Here is a 19444-nt window from a genome sequence, read left to right as displayed (position 1 = left end):
CTTGTTTAGGGGGTCAAAATTAGACAAAAACTTGTTTAGGGGGTCAAAATTAGACAAAAACTTGTTTAGGGGGTCAAAATTAGACAAAAACTTGTTTAGGGGGTCATTTTGCTCACAGAGGAAAACTTGTTTAGGGGGTGTTCGAAAAAAATTTGGTCACGCATGCGTACACTCTCATATTTGAGTGGCCCCCCCCGGGGCATTCCACGTGATATATATATTTTTCCTGCCAAAACCAGTGCTAAATGGGAAAATGTCGACACAGCTTCTTCACTTATTCTTCTCCTACAGTAGTATTAGGGCCTTTGTTCGACACTCGGATACCAGTATATTTCTATGTGATCGCAGTCGAAAAAAAAGGACCAAGGTATCCGAGTGTTAAAAAAAAGACCCTGATACTACTTGCTACGTCGATCAAACCCCGTAAAAGTAAATTGCAAAAGCTAAACTAGGAATTGATTGTTGTGACAGATTTCAATGGTACGTGACAATCTATAATTTATGTTGCATTGTATATTGTTTCCCGGTATTGTTTGTATGTTGTCTAGACTCTAATACCCACTGGGCCTACTATCATCATAATTATTATATCATTTTACGTGATGAAAAGAACCTCAACTACTTTTAAACCTGCACTTTAAAGGCAGTTGCATGTGGAATTACAGATTCTGGAATATGTGACCACCGCGATATTTTACATTGGCCATTTTCATCCAATAGTGACGCCCTCTGGTGGGGTGCAGGGTCTGAGCCCCGAAAGCCACGAGCTTTTTTCCAGGCCCGTACGCAGGATTTTGTTTGGGGGGGTGCTGATTTTGAAAAAGTGGACTTTTTTCCCAATGGGGGGGGGGGGGGGGCAATTTTGTGAAAAGTGGACTTTTTTCCCAAAATTTTGACCATTTTTAAACAAAAAAAAACCGTAAAAAACCTCATTTTTTTTATCGCTACGCTCGCAATCTGTGATATTTTTGGACTTTTTGTATACTTTGGCAAATTTGGGGGGGCGACGCACCCCCCCCCCTGCGTACGGGCCTGGCTTTTTCAAGGTATCAAGATAGCTACACTATCACTCATATTTATTTACATAACTTATGAAAAATGGAATTATATAGTTCTGATTTTGGAGTTCGAGATGATGAATTTACAAGAAGTTGTGGTGGTGGTGGGGGGTGCAAATTCGTCTCGCTTATCTGCTCTTAGTTAGAATGACTTTATCGGTAGGCCTTTAAATACGCGCGAAGCTTAAGCCCGCAAAATTTGTCATCATAGTGCAAATGGAAAAACACGAGTGGGGGGGATTGGTTAGGGCTAAAGGGAAGATGCAAATCGCAAATATTTGTCAATTTTATTCAAATATTTCTGTCGAGAAGGGGAGGCCAACTTGCCACCCTCACCAATGTCGATATTCCATTCATGCCATTGGTACTATGAAAAGGACGTTTTAAAGAAATTGAAAACATATGTACCCGTCTGAGAACATCAGATGCGTACAGACTGGGGGTTCAAGTGGCTGCCCCAGGCTCGAAATACTGGGACAAAATGGCTGTAAAATACGGGAACAAGATACCGAGGTATTCCCTATTAACAATGAAATTGCTTTTTATACACATTTTGCAACATTTATGTACCATTATTTACCCTGCATGTATGACTGATGTTTTGCGTGCAGATATTCAATTTAACAATTCAGAAGGAATGTTAACGAAAAGAAGAACATCAGCATCCGAAAGTCTACGTGGCACATCCCCGGAACAATTGTTTTCGAAGAACAAACGGGTATTGACGCGTGTTAAAGAAAAGGTCCGAAATCTGCATCACTTGAAATCTACGTTGTTGATCATTTTAAATCTGTGGAACCCGGGGTTGCTAATGCTTGGATGTGCACGTTTGACTACGAATCTAGGATTCATATGTCCTTGGAGTATACTCGTAAATACCCACTCAGTTCAATAAGAGCGCACGCTATCGTTAGGGACGCATATAGTTAGATAGAACTTTTTAGCCCCTCGGTAAAGCATTTTTGGACACCTCGGCGTGATAAAAAACAAAACAAAAACCAAAACCAAAAAAAAAAAGAAAAAAAAAATCGCTACAAATAGCACCCCAGTGTGGCACTGATTTCTTTTACATTTTAGCGGACTTTGGTAAAATCTGTGAGGTAGAGTGAATCGAGTTTTTTCGCTCACAGAACTTTTCACGAACAATTGCGCACAAAATACTTACCAGTTTAAAGCTAAATATTAAATATGATGAAACATGGAACAAATACGTGCGAAGCGCGCGAAAAATCCCAAATCCAAAGTAGTCAACTAATTATGAGGTTAATATTCCATGTAGGCCTATACTGTGACAAATTATTATTGTCACCCTTGACACCATTTTTTTCTGGTCCGTGATGGAGCTTTTTTTGTCCGAGGAGGATTTGTTTTTGCTCAGACTTGTTTTCTTCAAAAACTACCCAGCCCCCTTGATATCTAATGGTACGTCCCTTACGAGATCCTGAATATGTGGAAATAAATGATGTTGACGATAACCATGTTTACCACGTATACTGCACTGCCCTGGACATATGAGAGGGAGTTTGGTATAAAAGGGGTAGAAACATCAGATGGGTGACATAGCCTGGTAGACTGCCACTGAAATCAACAGACAGGACAAGCTTCTGAAGAAGAAATCAGGGGAAAGAATTGTATTGGAATTTGTTGCTGGAAAACAAACTTGAACAAAAGGTAAATAAATTCTTTACAAAAGTATCTTTATTTGTTTGTGGATCACATACTAATTGATGTATGTATTAACCTTTTGCAAACTTCCCAGCAAACACAAAACGTTTTCGACATCATTCGCAAAAGGTTATAAAAGGTTGTCAGAAAACGTTTAAATGTCGGGTTATATAAAGGGTATATTAAGAGTATAAAACGTTTTCATAACCTTAAAAACATTTTTGATAATCTACTGCTCAGCAAACAAAAATGTTTTACAGAAAACGTTTAAATGTCGGGTTATATAAAGGGTATAAAAACGTTTTAATAACATTCCAAAAACATTCTTGAAAACTTGATACAAAACATTCTAAACAGAATGTTATTTTGGGAGTTGAAAAAATATTTTGCAAAAAATGTTTGCCCAAAATATTTTCAATAACATTTTAAAAACGTTTTCATGACCTTTATATAACCCGACATTTAAATGTTATTAAAAGGTTTTGAAAAAAACATTTTAAGAACATTTCTGTGTTTGCTGCAAATATTTTAACATAATGTTATTTAAGTATTGACACAATATTTGGCAATAATGTTTGCAAAAATAGTTTACAATAACATTTTTTAAAAACATTTAAAAATATTGTTGTAGGGTGTTTTCATACAAAACGTTTTAAAACGTTATCATGACCTTTATATAACCCGACATTTTAATGTTATTAAAACGTTTTTACCTAAACCAAAAGCCAAAATATAACTCATTTAAAACGTTTTTAAAACGTTTTTGTGTTTGCTGGGTTAACAGTAGGCCGCCTATTGCAGTGATTGTAGGCTTATAATATTATGTTGTGTTCGAAATTTTGACAACTCCGTTTTTGAAATATAAGAATTTTACTAAACAACCTCATTTTCAATATGTTCCACGGAGTCAAATGATTTATCTATCAATGACAATAGACGACTCGTGTGCTGATGATGCGCAGTGATTAGCACTCCGAATACCATGCATAGAGATCATAGGTTGATATTTGAATCTGTGGAAAGGGTTGAAAATGAGCGAGATTCTTAAAATTCTTATTTCGTGAACGATATGGCAAATTGTCAAATTCAAAAAGTATGTGATAGCTGATTTATTCCTCATCCCTCAACCACATCAGCTATTTAGTTATGTTTACGGATGGATATTAAGGTTTGTATTATTCAACTCCAGTTTTTTTTATAGGACTCCCATGTACCCTATCAAATTCATAACCTATAAATTTGGCATTTCATTCTCGTTTAAATTTTATACAGGATAATTCGAATTCAAACGATGATTGCTTAATGTATACTCTCTTTCTTAATCGTATCTCCACACACTGATCGCAATGCGTTTTGGTCTGAGGAATTCAAATCGAAAAATAATGCAAAAATGCAGGGCTGGCCTTTTCGTTTGAGGGGAGCCTCTGCTCTTGCTCACCACCGCACAGTGTCATCGACCCTATATCTTCATGGCAGAAATCGCCATGGTAGGTTGAATCCACAGCCACGATTGGCCATTTGGTTCAGACCTTTGAAGCTCTTTGAGACGAATAATTAGTCGAGGGACATGACTAAGGTTACTCACAATAGCCGGGTAATTGATCTTGGTTGTGCGTGAATAAGCTTGTATACCCCATTGAGGTCAATGGTCATCGACTTTATACTGCCTAGTAGTGAGTGCAGCTGTACTACACGATGTAGTCCATACAGGACCAACGCATATCATATCTGTTCAACACGTATTTTCAAGTGTATGAGACCACATCTGGTTTCTTGAGAAAAATTCATTTACGGGAGATATTCATCATTTTCTAACCCGGTATCCGAAGATTTTCGTCTGATATCAAAATCGTGCATAGCAATTCACGTGTATCGATCCCGTGTATTCATTTTAGTGTCTCTGCTGCACCAAATAATTATTAGCCAGGCGGTGTCGGTGTGCACCGGTCGCCCAAGCTTAACATTGAATATCACTAGCTCGTCGCGAATCGTCCAAAATTGAATCAAATTGACAGTCACGTTTCTTTGAAAATTTTAACTTTTAGATATCCAATATACCGTAATAAATTAACCTTAAATGAATCCCTAGGAACAAAATAGATGGTATATACACAAATGTAGATGTGATTGGTGCTTCAGACCTGATCAGCGTGGGCTTGCCTTATAAGCGTTTTATTTAAGAAATAAAGGGTAATACATGATCCTCACGAAAATAATGTGTCCGAGGCAGTATAAACGTAAACAGTAGTTGTAGTCCTTGCCCCTATAATATACATATCTTACTTGTCACCAATGTGTTATATTTTTTGAGAAAAATGCAAAAATAGGCACTTAATTTGGCCAGGGGTGTAGTACCCCTTAAACTAAGAATGCAAGGTAATTATGAATTTTTTTCTTTCAGTGTTTTATGATTGTTGAGTATCCCGGGGGTCACTCCCATTGTGGCCTGTACACCATCCGCGATAATCAACCTTTGAAAAGCACCCTAAACAAGGATTTAACCCTGGGCTAAAACGATACCCTAAACAGGTAACACGCGCCTGTTTACACCCTAAACAGGGATTTTATTCCTTGCATCAAATTTCATACCCTAAATTTAATTTCCGCGTATCAGCAATGGCAATTTTGCTACCTTGTTTTTTCAGTTGTCATGTTTTTGACACCCTAAACACGATACGCGCGTATCGTGCCTATCCACGAAAACCTACCCTTTTTACGCGGCTTTATTATCGCGGATGGTGTACAGGCCACAAGTGACCCTCCCGGGTTGAGTATACCAGTTGTCTTCATCAGTTATCTAGTAATCACACTTAGCTATGCTGTTAACAGCTCGCCTGGTAACATACTTGAGAGTTGAGACTGATTCAACCACTCGCCTAGGATCATGACTCTACTCGCTAAAATCTAGACGCAATTTAAAGGCCTGGAAAAGATATTATCAAAAAAGAAGAAATATTTTTAATACATTTTTGAAATGCTGATGAAGAAAGAGTTATCTATCCCATGAAAATCTTCTTGAAAAAAGATTTACCATATTATTTTTTTTTTGCTTGAAAATGCTTTTTTTTCAAATTCATTCTCAAATAAAAAAGCCGAAATGCAATACACATTATCAAACCCCAAGTTGACTTACGGTCTTCGTGCGCTCAGGTCTTCATATGGTAAAGATCTGAGATATGATTTTTGTGCATAATATTTCAGACTCAACGGAAGCATTCTCCATAATGACGTCAATTCAGCTTCGATCAACTTCACTATTTGTGCTGATTTTTGTAATGACAGCAGTTCTGCAAACAACTGGTAAGGCAAATGCGTAAAGCAAGTAATGCATAAAGCAGACTTAGCCTACATGTACGGTACACATTTAGACTGGAGTACAAGTTTTTGTACCCGTCACGTACTCACGGCTTCGGGCTTCGTATTCTTTTACCCATGCCCGTATTATGTCACGCTGCAAATCCCCGGTCGTATACCGGCACCCGTACTCCGCCCCCCCCCCCAGGGCACGCCCCACCCGTACTCAATACTCATGACTAGTGTTACCTGGAGGGGGGGGGGGGAGGAGGTTTGTCAACTTTAGTTAGGTTGATTTGCCTACCGGCGTCTCGAGTCGCGAAGGGGCTTATCGGTAGGCCCTACCGTCATTGCTTTTTTTAAGGAGGGGGGGGGGCGTATACCGGCACCCGTACTCCCGCCCCACCCGTACTCAATACTCATGACTAGTGTTACCTGGAGGGGGGAGGGGGTTTGTCAACTACAAACAAAATAAAAAAGGGGATCATTGGGTATAATATTGACAAAATGTGGTCATTTGGGTATAAAATTTTTAAAAAAAGGGGTCATCGGGTAGAAAAAATTGAAAAAATGGGACAAAATTCCCCTTTAAACTCAGGTCATGTTTAAGCAATGTAATGGTTCCGTTGTCAACTGATGATATTAAGACACGTGTTTGTTTGCAAAGAAAAAATAGTACAGTGCACTCTTGAAATATTTGGCCCAACTTTTATTTTAATAATCATTCCCCATTTTTTTCCCTATCATTAGGGCCTAATTATTTTTCCCGGTGTGTTTTGAAGAAAAAAAACCCTTAGACATGAGTCTCCTTTGAAAAACATTCCGCCCTATATACGCGCAAAAATCACAGTGAGATATACACATTTTAACATGAAACCCTATTTAGCCACTACATAATACAATCAATAAAAATATATCTCCTGATGAAGATATTCTCTTTTTCATTTCATTGTTAATATTGAAATGCTTTGCAGTTTCCTTTGTAGCCCACGCCGCCTAAGAAAAAACCTGTATAGCTACCGTATGCCCTGTAATTGCCATGGTAACGGAGGTAGACAAACGTAGATAATTCAAACAAAACTTTACCAAGTTAAATAATGTCGTTCTTGTATATTATTACTATTTACTAATTACTAGCTCAAACCACTTGCCAAAACCATCTGGGTGTAGAGGATGGTGGTTCGATTGGCGACAGCCAACTGACAGCTTCCACCGAACATCCTTCCAGCGTCTACCACGGGGCTAACAATGCTCGTCTGAACCGCGTTGAACAGCCAGGTACTAGTACGGGTGCATGGAGTGCACAGACCAATGACGGCAACCAATGGATCCAAGCAGCTCTGGGCAAGCCAACATGGGTGACCGGCGTGAAAACTCAAGGGCGGAATGCTTGTTGTCCACAATGGGTCACCAAATTCAAAGTTCAATACAGTGATGACGGTTCTCTCTGGACCTTTGTGCAGCAAACTAACAATCAGGGCGAAATGGTGAGTTTTTATTTTCATTATATCTCCTCTTTATAACTTTATAACTGACGATGCATTTTTATAAGTGGTGGTGAAATAATTAAGTGCACCACGGGAGTGCTAAAGGGGGGCAAGCATTCATTTTGGCAGGTCACAAGGGTCGAAGGGGAGGTATGCTGTTTTGGCAGGTCGAAGGGGAGGTATGCGATTTTTGGCACAGATGTTTTGGGCACCGTTTCTATAAGCCTGCATGTGTAAGAGGGGGGGGGGGAGATTATTCGGCACGTCAAAAGAGGGCGCAAAGGTTTTTTGGCACGTCGAAAAAGGGAGGGTGCAAAGATTTTTTGGCACGGCCGGGGGGACGATTTTTGGTAGACCATTTTGAGAATTCAACACCCCGGGGGTACACATAATTATTACACCATTATTTGAGGTATATTACAATATGCCAAGGATGTAGAGAGGTATTCATGGAAGGCTACAGAACCCCGGTACAAAACATTCTTTACTACCCTTACTACCAAACTTGAATTTTCACCTAAATGTAAAAGGAAATTACTATTTCAAAAACTACCTAACAAGTAAAAAGTCAATATCTCTTGTAATAATTTTACAAGAGCGAAATAAATATCATGTATTCTACTGTAGAAACCAATGGTGGGCCTCACCCACTCCTCTCTATGGTCATTTGTGATGGTCGGTCCTACCCCGGGTAAAGTGTTATCACTAAAATGAGCGCAAAGGATGGATCTACGATATAGCTCAAGTCTTTTGGCACTAGTGGAAAATTTAAAATGAGAATTCTTTCAAAACGATGAGAATTGGACAAAAGTTTGAGAATTTAAAATTTTCTCATTTATATAAAAACCTGTCACAAGTGGTTAATTTTCTCATTTAAAACAATGTGACAGGTGGTTGACACGTTGCCCACTCCCACCCCCCGAGCTTCTTGATATTGAAATCCTTCTATTCCTTATCACAGATATTTGATGGAAACACTGATCAAGACTCGGTTGTCACCAATCTTTTTCCTACACCAGTTACCGCGTTATACATCAGAATAGTCCCTACAGCCTGTGGAGCCAACATATCAGCATGCGTTTTGAACTTCTTGGTTGCGAAGGTAAGATATGTTGCTAGCCAGCTCCCAAGTTTGATGATAAGATTAAATATTGCTTTTTTGCAACGTTATCATCCCAGCAAACACAAAACGTTTTTAAAACGTTTTATACAGGTTATATTTTGGGTTTTGGTAAAAACGTTTTTGATAACATTAAATGCCGGGATATATAAAGGTCATGAAAACGTTTTAAAATGTTTTGTATGAAACCATACTACAAAAATTTTTGCCAAAAATGTTTTGGAATGTTTTAAACCCGACATTAACGTTTTCTGGCAACCTTTTCTAACATTTTGCGAATGATGTCGAAAACGTTTTGTGTTTGCTGGGATGGATATTGAGTATTTTGTAGATGTAGATGGTGCAGTCGTTGCATACTGTCAAAAGCACTACAGCCCCAAATTGATTAAAACCCATGACTTTATGGTTATTAACTATCGCTCTGTGCTAGGGTTAAAGTGTAGGCTATCTTCTTTGCTGTGGTTGTACCAGAATTATGTTTGTTCAATAGGCGTGGGGAAAATGGTGGGTCCAGGCGCATAGCCAGCATTGTCAGTCCGGGGGGGGGGGGCAAACGTCAGCATCGTCCCTATTTTTCTCCTCCCTTTCCCTTTTCTTTTTCCCTCCCCTCCCTTCCCTTTCCCTTCTCTTTCCCCTCTTCTTCCCTTTTCCCTTCTCTTTATCCCTCTCCTCCCCCTTTCTCCTCCCTTTCTCCCTCTCCTTCCCCTTCTTTCTTTCTTTTCTCCCCTTCTTCTCGTCCCCATTTTCCCGCTTCTCCGTCCACATTTTAGGTATCCAGTCTGCAGAATTTTCGACATTGGCTCTCCGATGATTTGACCCAAACTTCGGGCTAAAAACTGAGGTGAAATCAAACAGATTGTAAACGTGTTGCTGGAAAAACGTCGAAGTTTAAGGAAACTATGATAACATAACAATTTGGTTTTGCTAATGGAGATGGGTCAAACCATTAGTTACCTAACCATATTATTAGTTTGAAAATCTCACAAGATGTCCACCAACAGTGCCCCAAGTTCAGGCCTGTCAAAGGAGAAAGTATCACGCAACTCTTTTATTTTGGCAAGGGAAAATTCTAGTTTACAATAATATGTTTCCTAAATATTGTACTTTAATATGATACAAGTTGAATTGAATAGTATAGATGAGGTGACCTATGATGTCACATGTTTACATTCAGACCGCCCTCTGTTATTTCTAGCCAGGCAAAATAACACAGAAGTGTCTATGGCAGACCACATAAATCTCTTCAAAACTCAACTTTTGAAAACCTTTCAAATTTTGTGTGATATTATAAATATAGCTTGATGCATTTGTAAACAAGTTTAATAATCTATTTAATATTATTTGCTTTGAAACCAAAGTTAATTAAACAAAATCAACTTCTTACATGTAAACTATAGTGTTTTTTGCCTGTCAGTTTTGATCTCATGCCAATAGAGGGCGTATCAAATGTAAACACATGTCACCTCATCTATAGATTAACGAATACCGGTAACTAACATACAAGCTTGAATAACATTATCATAACAGCTAATATTTGTCAAGACGCCGCTGGAGTTGCTGATGGACGAATACCAGATGGTCAACTCAAGGCTTCCAGTGAATTCGCTCACGCTCTATACCACGGAGCTGCTAATGCTCGTCTGAACCGTCCAGTAAAGACTGGTACTACAGGGTCTTGGTCAGCCCAAACTAATGATATCAACCAATGGATTCAAGCTGAGTTGACAGGAGAAGCATGGGTTACTGGAGTAATGATTCAAGGACGTGTGGAAGCGGCTCAGTGGGTGACCAAATTCAAAGTCCAGCTCAGTAAAGATGGGAATTCTTGGGCGTATGTGCAGACTCCAAACACTCAGACGGATATGGTAAGGATTCGTTCGATTCGTTATCTGTTGTTGTTTTTGCTGTTGCATTTTTAAGCGCTGCAGCAATCACATCATGAAACAGTGCTATAAGTATGATTACCGGTTGTTTCTCGGAAGACTGTGAACTTGTTATCCTGCTCTGTATCGTCCTATCTGAGGCTTTGCCGCTCTTGGATATATATGTTGATAACACGGTAGTTACCTCCTTAGCTTAGGTCTGTTATATTTCAGGCACCCTTGATGAAAAAGTCTTTCTTAAGTTAACAATGTATCATTGCCAAAGTGATATAACCTGTAAGGTAATCATGGTAAACGTGAAGGATCTCTCTTTTGAAGCGATTGTGTTGCAGCCCGAGGGGGTTGAGGGGGTCGCCACAGCGAGTATGTTACATTCCCGGCAATGAATAAAGCCGGTATGATTTTACACCTGGATGTGGAGCAGTAGCGTAGCCAGGGGGGGGGGGGCAGGAGGGCAGGAGGGCAGATGGCCCCCTGACAAAAAATGAAAGACAAAAGTGCCCCTCTGACTAAAGGGCAAAGGAAAAGAAAAGGGGCAAGGAGCCCCTTTGTCATCAAAATTCACCCCGATCATGGGTCAAAATAGTGCCAAATACAAAATTTTTGCGCGCTCTGCTCGCATATTGTCACAATAAGGCCATTTTCATCTCGATCATGGGCAAAAATAGTGTCCAATTCAAAATTTTGCGCGCTACGCGCGCACATCGTCCCAATCAAGCCTTTTTGGAAGCTCGAAGACATGTACAGTCTCTCTAAAAATAAAAAATGCATGTTGCAACTGCAATTTTTTTAAGCTATGTCCCTGAAATTTTATTTTGACCCACCCCCGACCAAGAAAGCTGGCTACGCCCCTGGTGTGGAGAGTTAATTGGGGGGTGATGCATAAGTCCAAAACTCGTGGGAATAGAACTCAAGACTTCAAGCTACCTTGCGATTATGAGTGGAAGTTTTTGACCGCCGCTTACTATATAGGTCAAGGAACTTTAATAAATAATTAATACTTCTTTTTGGAAACAATTTAGAAGAAACAATATATAAGAGGCATGTAGCATTCTCTGGTGAGCATTGTGTCTGAATATAAAGCTACCACATTAATATAAAAGCCACTTTCAGGCTGCAGCAAATAATTAGCATCGCTCATGTTTTTAGAACACATCATATTAAACAAGACAAAAGAAAATGAATACAGACTATATCGGGTGATAGTGAAAGTTACCACTCCTTCGGTGACCAGGCCTCCATACCTTGTTTTCTATCACTCAGGATTCAGGACTAATCTTTCCAGTCAATATTTCATACTAATACATATCACATGTGTAATTGACGAATTAATATAATTACTTGGCATGAAAGGTGCTGAAGTAGGAAATAATTGTTTTTAACTTTTTTTGTGTGTATATAGGTGTTTAATGGAAGCACAGACCAAAACAGAGCAGTTGTTGTTTTGTTTCCTTTCCCGGTCCGTGCGTCATTCGTAAGGATTCGTCCCACAGCTTGGAATGGTCACATCAGTATGCGGTTTGAAGTCCTAGCATGTTCATGTTAAGGTAATAAAACAAAAGAAAGCCCTGTCTACAATAGCTGCCAGATGTCATATATTGGGATTGTGCACAGTATAGAATGCAAACATTGTTTAAATGTCTATAGGGCAGCTATTGCATGTAGGACCTTCTTGTACTAACCCCGTGATCTCAGAGAGGTTACAGTCAGTCTACTCTAAAGTACAAAGTAGCGACGCGGACGCACACATTGTGCCGACTTTGAAGGCACGTATACATGCAGCAGAGACACATTTATAACTGTGCACTGTTTCCGCGCGCGTTGTCACTTTGCACTTCAGAGTGCACAAACTGTAGTGCAAGAAAGCCCTATCTGCAATAGCTGCCTGGTGTGATATTTTGAGATTGTACATAATATAAAGGCCAAATTGTCAAATGTCTACAGCGCAGCTATTGCAGATAGGACCTTCTTGTGTTTACCTCGTGATCTCAATTACAGAAGTTAGTGCAAGTAGGATCCATCTATATGTAATAGCTGCCAGGTGTCATATTTGAGATTGTACATAATATAGAAGGCTAAATTGGCAAATATCTATAGGCAGCTATTGCAGATAGGACCTTCTGGCACTAACCCATCAAAATGGACATAAATTGAGGTCATTTGGTGAAGCATGTGATCTTTTTTGGTGACAAATTGTCAAAACATCTTCGCACCACTAGCGGTTTTTAATGAGAATTCGGGCTTATTATATTCACTGAAACGAAACGAAACAAAATGAAACGACACGAAATGAAATCACTACTATAAAAGTTGTCACCAGTAATCCCATTTCACTGATTATCACTTTTTTTTCCAAAAGTGATAATCAATCAATCAACGAAGCTCTCATGGCTATTATAAATGAATTATGAAATTTATTTTAATTGTAAATTATGCAGATTGTCACAGCGCATCTTTTGATACCAATTTCAATGTTGTCACTCACTCCAATCAGGTGCAATGACCCCGGATTGTTGATTAGAAAACAAAGTTGCCAGGGCTATATCTGAATGAATTATGAATTTATATTGATTGCAAATTATGTAGGTAGTCGCAGCGGATGTTTTGATACGGCATTTTCAAAGTTGTCACTCACTTCAAGTAGGTGCAGTGAGCCCGTTTCGTTGATTATCACTTTTTGTCAAAAGATCGTGACAGGGCATATTTAAATATCAACATCAAAGTTGTCACTCACTTCCAGCAGGTGCAGTGAGCCTGTTTCGTTCATTATCACTTTTTGCTTAAAGTGATAATCAACGAAACAAAGTTCACACGGCTATTACTGAATGAATTATGAATTTATTTTGATGCAGATTGCAAATGATGCAGGATATTTCGATACCAATTTCAAAGTTGTCATTCACACCCAGCAGGTGCAGTGAGCAAGTCCAACTTGTATGTAGGGCCTACACGCAAATCGATTTGTACCCACAAAATGGTGAACGCAGGAACAAGCTCTGTAATTTTGTCAACTGGATTTAAAATAAGAATTTAATTAAGAGGTTAATAACTGCGTATCGGTTATTTGGAGGGCATTGTGAAAAATCTAAACATTTTGCCTTTGGAACCGAGGAATATCCCGAGGGGCGCAGCCCCGAGATAATCCGAGGCGCAAAATGTTTAGATTTTTTCACAATGCCCGACATATTACCGATGCAAAGTTATTAACCTCATTCATAACCGTCACTTTGATCTTTTAACTTTACAAAATAACACAAAAATTTCCTCAAAAGTTTGTAAAAATAAACAATTTTTACATCTTCCCTTTCCCAAAATCGATCAGGCTAAAACAAGACGACCAATAACAAAAGTGCGTATCAGAATCTGTGCAAATATGGTAGCGCGCAATCCAAATACGGCAGCCAGCGCGCGCAGTTTGTTGGACGCACAATACGGCGTACGCGGAAGTCAATTGTGTGCGACATTGGAACAATTACGCATTTTGCGGTCAATTGTGAGATATTAATGACCTCGATTTGCGTTCGCGTTTTCGCAAATAATAAAATATGATTGGATCGCACGCACCGCGTTTATTAATGAGGTTATGAATGAGAAATGATTTGAACTCGAAGTGACTTATAGGGGCTTGGTTTCTCACCCAAATAATGGTAAATATCGTGTAACCAATCTGTCACATTCTACGATTTGTGTATACATTACAATTAATTGCTAATTAATTTTTTTCATTCTAACGCTATTTTGACCGAATTCTGGCTTATTATATTCACCGAAACGAAACGAAACGAAACGAAACAAAACCAAGCGAAATCAAATTAAAAGGGCATGCGTTGATCCAAATGAATTAATTTGGTAAATTGCGGTAGGATAATGAAATTTGGTGGGTGTGGTCAACATTCAGTGCCAAAAATTTCGAAGGTCATTTCAAGGTCATTCAGGGTCAGTGAGCCCGTTTGGTTGATTATCACTTTTTGTCAAAAGATCGTGACAGGGCATATTTAAATATCAACATCAAAGTTGTCACTCACTTCCAGCAGGTGCAGTGAGCCTGTTTCGTTCATTATCACTTTTTGCTTAAGGGTTTACCGTCGTAACTAAACCTATCGACCAAATTTTTTTAAATTGACATATTTTGTACATTAATATGTGTAGATAATAAATCAGGAAAAAAAAACAGGGGGTGCCGGACCTCACTTTTGAGCTACAGCCGGTTTAAAAGAGGTGTACATTTCCAAATATCTCTGTACACTTCAATGGCAAAATCAGCAATTTGCCCAAAATATACCACCTTTTGCGTTGTATAAAAAAATTGTCGAGACGAAATTTTTTAAATTTTATATATGTTATGTAAAAAAAAAGCTCTGTAAAATTGCGCAAAAAAAATTGGGGGTACCGGACCTTGTTTTCGCGTAAATTTACCAAAATAGGTCAAAAATGCATTTTTTCTGCGACACCATGCGTAGATAATTGCGTACATGGATATTTTGGTGCGTACCAACGTGCTGGTATACACGCGCGATCTGATGCCGGATCAGCGTTCGTTTACGCATATGGCCACAAAAAAGGAATTGTCTGTTTACGCAGGAAAGTTTTCACTGTAAAAAAGGCTTACCTAAGAAGTGTCCATAATATGAACAATTATAATTATGTCGACTATAAAAGACTTAATGAAGCTTTAAAATTCTTAGCCCAATTCTAATTTGGTGTAGGCCTATTTTGGTCATAAACGGGTGTAAGAAAGACTCCCATTCTGCAAAGATATTGGGCCAAAGAGTTATCAAGTTACACAAAGAGAGGAATTTTCAGCTTTCACCACTCCACCTGACTCGAAGTACCAAAAAGAGGATTTATTAAACATGTTAAACCGAAGCGTTTGACACCATGGGCGGAAGTGTTTGACTAAAATAGGCCTACGATTATTATAGGCATAGGTCTACTTAGCATGCTTAGTGCCGTTTACCGAGAGGAAAACTTTTTTCGTCACAAAACTATACGGAATTATCTTGAGGTGGATTCATATCATCAATGGTTGAGGTTCAATTAAAGCAAAGTTAAACACTGGTTTGCCTATAGCTGTAGAAAAACAACTGGCCAATTATGATATAATTTTTGTAAATGTACGACACATTTTTTGAAACTGAATAGTTTTGATGGTGTTGTCTATATCGCATGTATTATGAATTCAGTGCACGAAGTAGGTCTTTACCCAAGAACACAAAATGCTAGTTAAACATTTAAACTTTTTTAACATTTTTAAAATAACAATAAAAAACATTGAACACTTGCTGCAAAACATATTCTAAGTTTGAACAATGTTGCCAAAATAATATATGATTGTCTACAATAACATTTTCACAACATGTTTTTGATTTTGTTGTTGTGTGTTTCATTATAAAACGTTCTACAAACGTATAACCTTTAATAGGCCTATAATATAATGGTTACCCAACATTTAGGCGAAAATATTATTAAAACGAATTAACCAATTTAACCAACACTCATTTAGGCCTAATGTTTAAAACATAGGCCTATAACCCTGATTTTGTGTTTGTTGGGTAGGCCTATAACTTCATACCATCTATTGGACCCTACAGTCGTAGGCCTTATGACTTTGAGGGAGGGGTCCAGGTCCGTTATCAGTGGAAGCACGCTGGCAAGATTTGGTTTGTACATGTTGTATTTAATAATATTAGAAACGGTCACCTTTTTGCGCAGCAAACATTGTTTGTTTTATTTTGTGGCCCTGGTTATCACGGGTGCGCAAAAATAGCATTGACACGCACATCACGCATCGTTCTCTGCGATGTCTGCAACGCAACGCCGAGCACGACGCGGAGTACGCACGCGTTGAAAATAGGAAAATAGTCAAGTCGAATCGGGTGACGACGGAAAACCCTTAAAGTGATAAGGCCAAAAAAAAATAAGGTTTGTCTCAAAGCTGACGAGAAATTTAAAAACAAATGCGAAATGCGATTTTTTTATTTTTTTTATTCCCGACTTTTTTTCATGGTATTTTGTAGGCCCCGAAAATACGAAAATAAAAAAATAAAAAAAAAATATATATATTGCCTACCTGGCCCTCTGTTGATCAGATTAGGTCAGTTTAGATTGTCATGTAATTTGTGAACAACTCACTGAACTGCCGGCCCGGCGTGAGTCGAAGAAAAAGTGACAAAAATTTGACCATGAATTATGTTTTATAGTCAAAATATTCCACTAATTCGATTAATATAATGATATTTGGCCTAAACTTGAACTCATTTGAAATGAAATGTCAGTTTTATTGAGTTTTTACACTCATCCATGTGCTTGCAATGCTGTTGAATTCTGCACTTTGGCGATATTGGAACTGCATTTTATTGAATTCGGCGAACTTTTATGGCATAAAGCAACATTTTTATAGTAAGTGCACTGCTTGGAAACTTTCTTAAAAAGCGAGATAGATGGTTTAGAATCACGGCGAGAAAATTTTGAGAAAAAAGTCTGACTCTCGCCGATTTTTTTCTGGAAAAAACTAAAAAAAAAATTTTTTGAAATAAAAAAAATTTCCGCATTTGTCTTTTGTCAAATCGTGGGATTTTACAAACGCGCGCGTCAGCTTTGAGACGAACCTTTTTTTTTTTTTTTGGCCTAATCAACGAAACAAAGTTCACACGGCTATTACTGAATGAATTATGAATTTATTTTGATGCAGATTGCAAATGATGCAGGATATTTCGATACCAATTTCAAAGTTTTCATTCACACCCAGCAGGTGCAGTGAGCAAGTCCAACTTGTATGTAGGGCCTACACGCAAATCGATTTGTACCCACAAGATGGTGAAAGCATCAACAAGCTCTGTAATTTTGTCAACCGGATTTAAAATAAGAATTCGGTTAAAGCGTTGAAAATTGGAAAAACGTTGAGACTAGGACATTTTCTCATTTCTATGAAATTTCTAGTGAGAAATGATTTGAACTCGAAGTGACCCTGAATGACCTTGAAATGACCTTCGAAATTTGTTGGCACTGAATGTTGACCACACCCACCAAATTTCATTATCCTACCGCAATTTACAAAATTAGTTCATTTGGAAATTTCGAAGGTCATTTCAAGGTCATTCAGGGTCATGTAAGGTCAAATCACTAGCTATTAGCAGTGCGCCACCGTACCCTATAATGAATGTATAATTCTCGGTATTCGCAATAAGGGCGCCGCCAATACGAATATTGGATTTGCGATAATATTTTGATAGTATCATATAAAGGTCGACACGCAAGTCGCGCAATACGAATATTACCATTGTGCTATTTCAAAACACGTGATAATATTTTTGAGTATCGATATCGCGTATAACACCGTTAAATTGACAAAGAAAAAATTAATTGTGCACATTTCATGTAATCTCATTATATAAGTATTACGCGAACTTGGATATCGACCTTTTCGCATGATACATCACGATTACATTCAAACCGCTGGCGGCGCCCTTATTGCGAATACCGAGAATTATAGTAGTAGTATTGTAATACTAATTAAGTTGGTTTTGTTCTGTTTTCTATTGCAGGTCTCGTTCAGTCTTCATACCATTATTGGACTATATAGTCAGCAAACCTTAAAATGGTGTGGAAGGGGGAAACGAATGTTAAGACATATAATGAACTCTGTATAATCGTCTAGTCTAAATCGATTTAAGAATAATTAAATATGGGAATAATTAAAGACAAATTCGACGCTTTATTATTAGAAAAAAATTAATGTGACGTTTGTATTGTCGTTCAAAGGAATAACATCATCTGCGGTTAATGTTTACATACGTACACTACTCCAAGAAATTAGAGGAACAAGGTTATGTAACAACTTTAACTGGGTATTGCACCAACAGAAAGCATCAAGGACATGTCATTTGTATACCAGGTGTAGCCTATTGTAATCTTAGCAATACTGGACAGTCAAATGTGAAATCATGCATGTCTTCAAGGACTTCCGGCCTTGGACATCCATGTGTTCACTCAAAGCACTGATTTTGTGTAAAGCAGACTCCATAAGCTTTTCTCAGATTTCTTCATTCCAACATGTTAATCCAATTTCTACTGGTACCGCTCAATGTTCTGAGCATGTGGGATGTTGTTAATGGCGAATTGACCGAGGTTGAGGTTGCTAGGGTTGTCCAGATGCTTGCAGAAGGTCACACAAAGCGTTATGCAGCTGAGCAGCTTGGGGTATCCCCGAGTGTCATTAATCGTGTATATCATCGCTACCTGGAAGATGGTTTGTATGGCAGAAGACCAGGCCAAGGCCGCAGACGTATTCCAACCCCCGGCATGACCGTTATCTCCAGTTGCTTGCTCGTCGGAACCGCCAGAGTACAGCAAGATCCATAAATATGGACTTCCGCAGAGGGGCTGGTGTGCGTATGAGCAATGAAACAGTAAGGCGTCGTTTGCATGAAGACGGAATGAACGCCAGAAGAGCTGCAACAGGTCCCATTTTGATCCCACGGCACCGCAGAGCCAGATTGGGCTTCACCAACACCAACATTGGCAAGATGGTGATTGGACCCCTGTACTGTTCACAAATGAGAGCAGATTCACTGTTTCCACCAATGATAGGCGTGTGGGGGTATGAAGACGTCAAGGAGAACGATATGCTAACTGTAACATTGTTGAAGTTGATCATTTTGGAGGTGGGTCCGTCATGGTCTGGGCCGGGAGCTTTTGAACGGACGTACGGACCTTATTGTGATAGAAAGAGGCTTACTGACGGGTGTAAGATACAGAGATGAAGTACTGAGACATGTTGTTGTCCCTATTGCTCGTGCAATTGGTCAAATTGAGGGAATTGAGACTCTGGACCGGCAAGGTCACCGGACCTGAATCCAGTAGAACATGCTTGGGACAGGCTTGGTAGACGGGTAAGACAACGGCAACAAGTTCTAGACAATGTCCAGTCACTAAGAG

At 38.8% G+C, this 19444-nt stretch overlaps 1 protein-coding gene across 1 annotated transcript in view; it reads left to right on the top strand.

Annotated features, from left to right (window-relative positions):
- The window catches only part of LOC140163057 (lactadherin-like), a 73784-nt gene extending 55372 nt beyond the window's left edge, over positions 1-18412 (top strand). Inside the window, exons 5-7 of the mRNA XM_072186425.1 lie at positions 10152-10489; positions 11910-12054; positions 18052-18412. Coding sequence (XP_072042526.1) covers positions 10152-10489; positions 11910-12053 — 482 coding nt within the window. The 3' untranslated portion in view covers position 12054; positions 18052-18412. The remainder of the gene's footprint in view (positions 1-10151; positions 10490-11909; positions 12055-18051) is intronic.
- Positions 18413-19444: the final 1032 nt, after the last annotated feature.

The sequence above is a fragment of the Amphiura filiformis genome, chromosome 10, assembly GCF_039555335.1.
Source record: "Amphiura filiformis chromosome 10, Afil_fr2py, whole genome shotgun sequence".
In the NCBI taxonomy this organism is placed as follows: Eukaryota; Metazoa; Echinodermata; class Ophiuroidea; order Amphilepidida; family Amphiuridae; genus Amphiura; species Amphiura filiformis.
The sequence above is the reverse complement of the archived record's forward strand: the minus strand, read 5'-3'. Positions and strand labels throughout refer to the sequence as shown.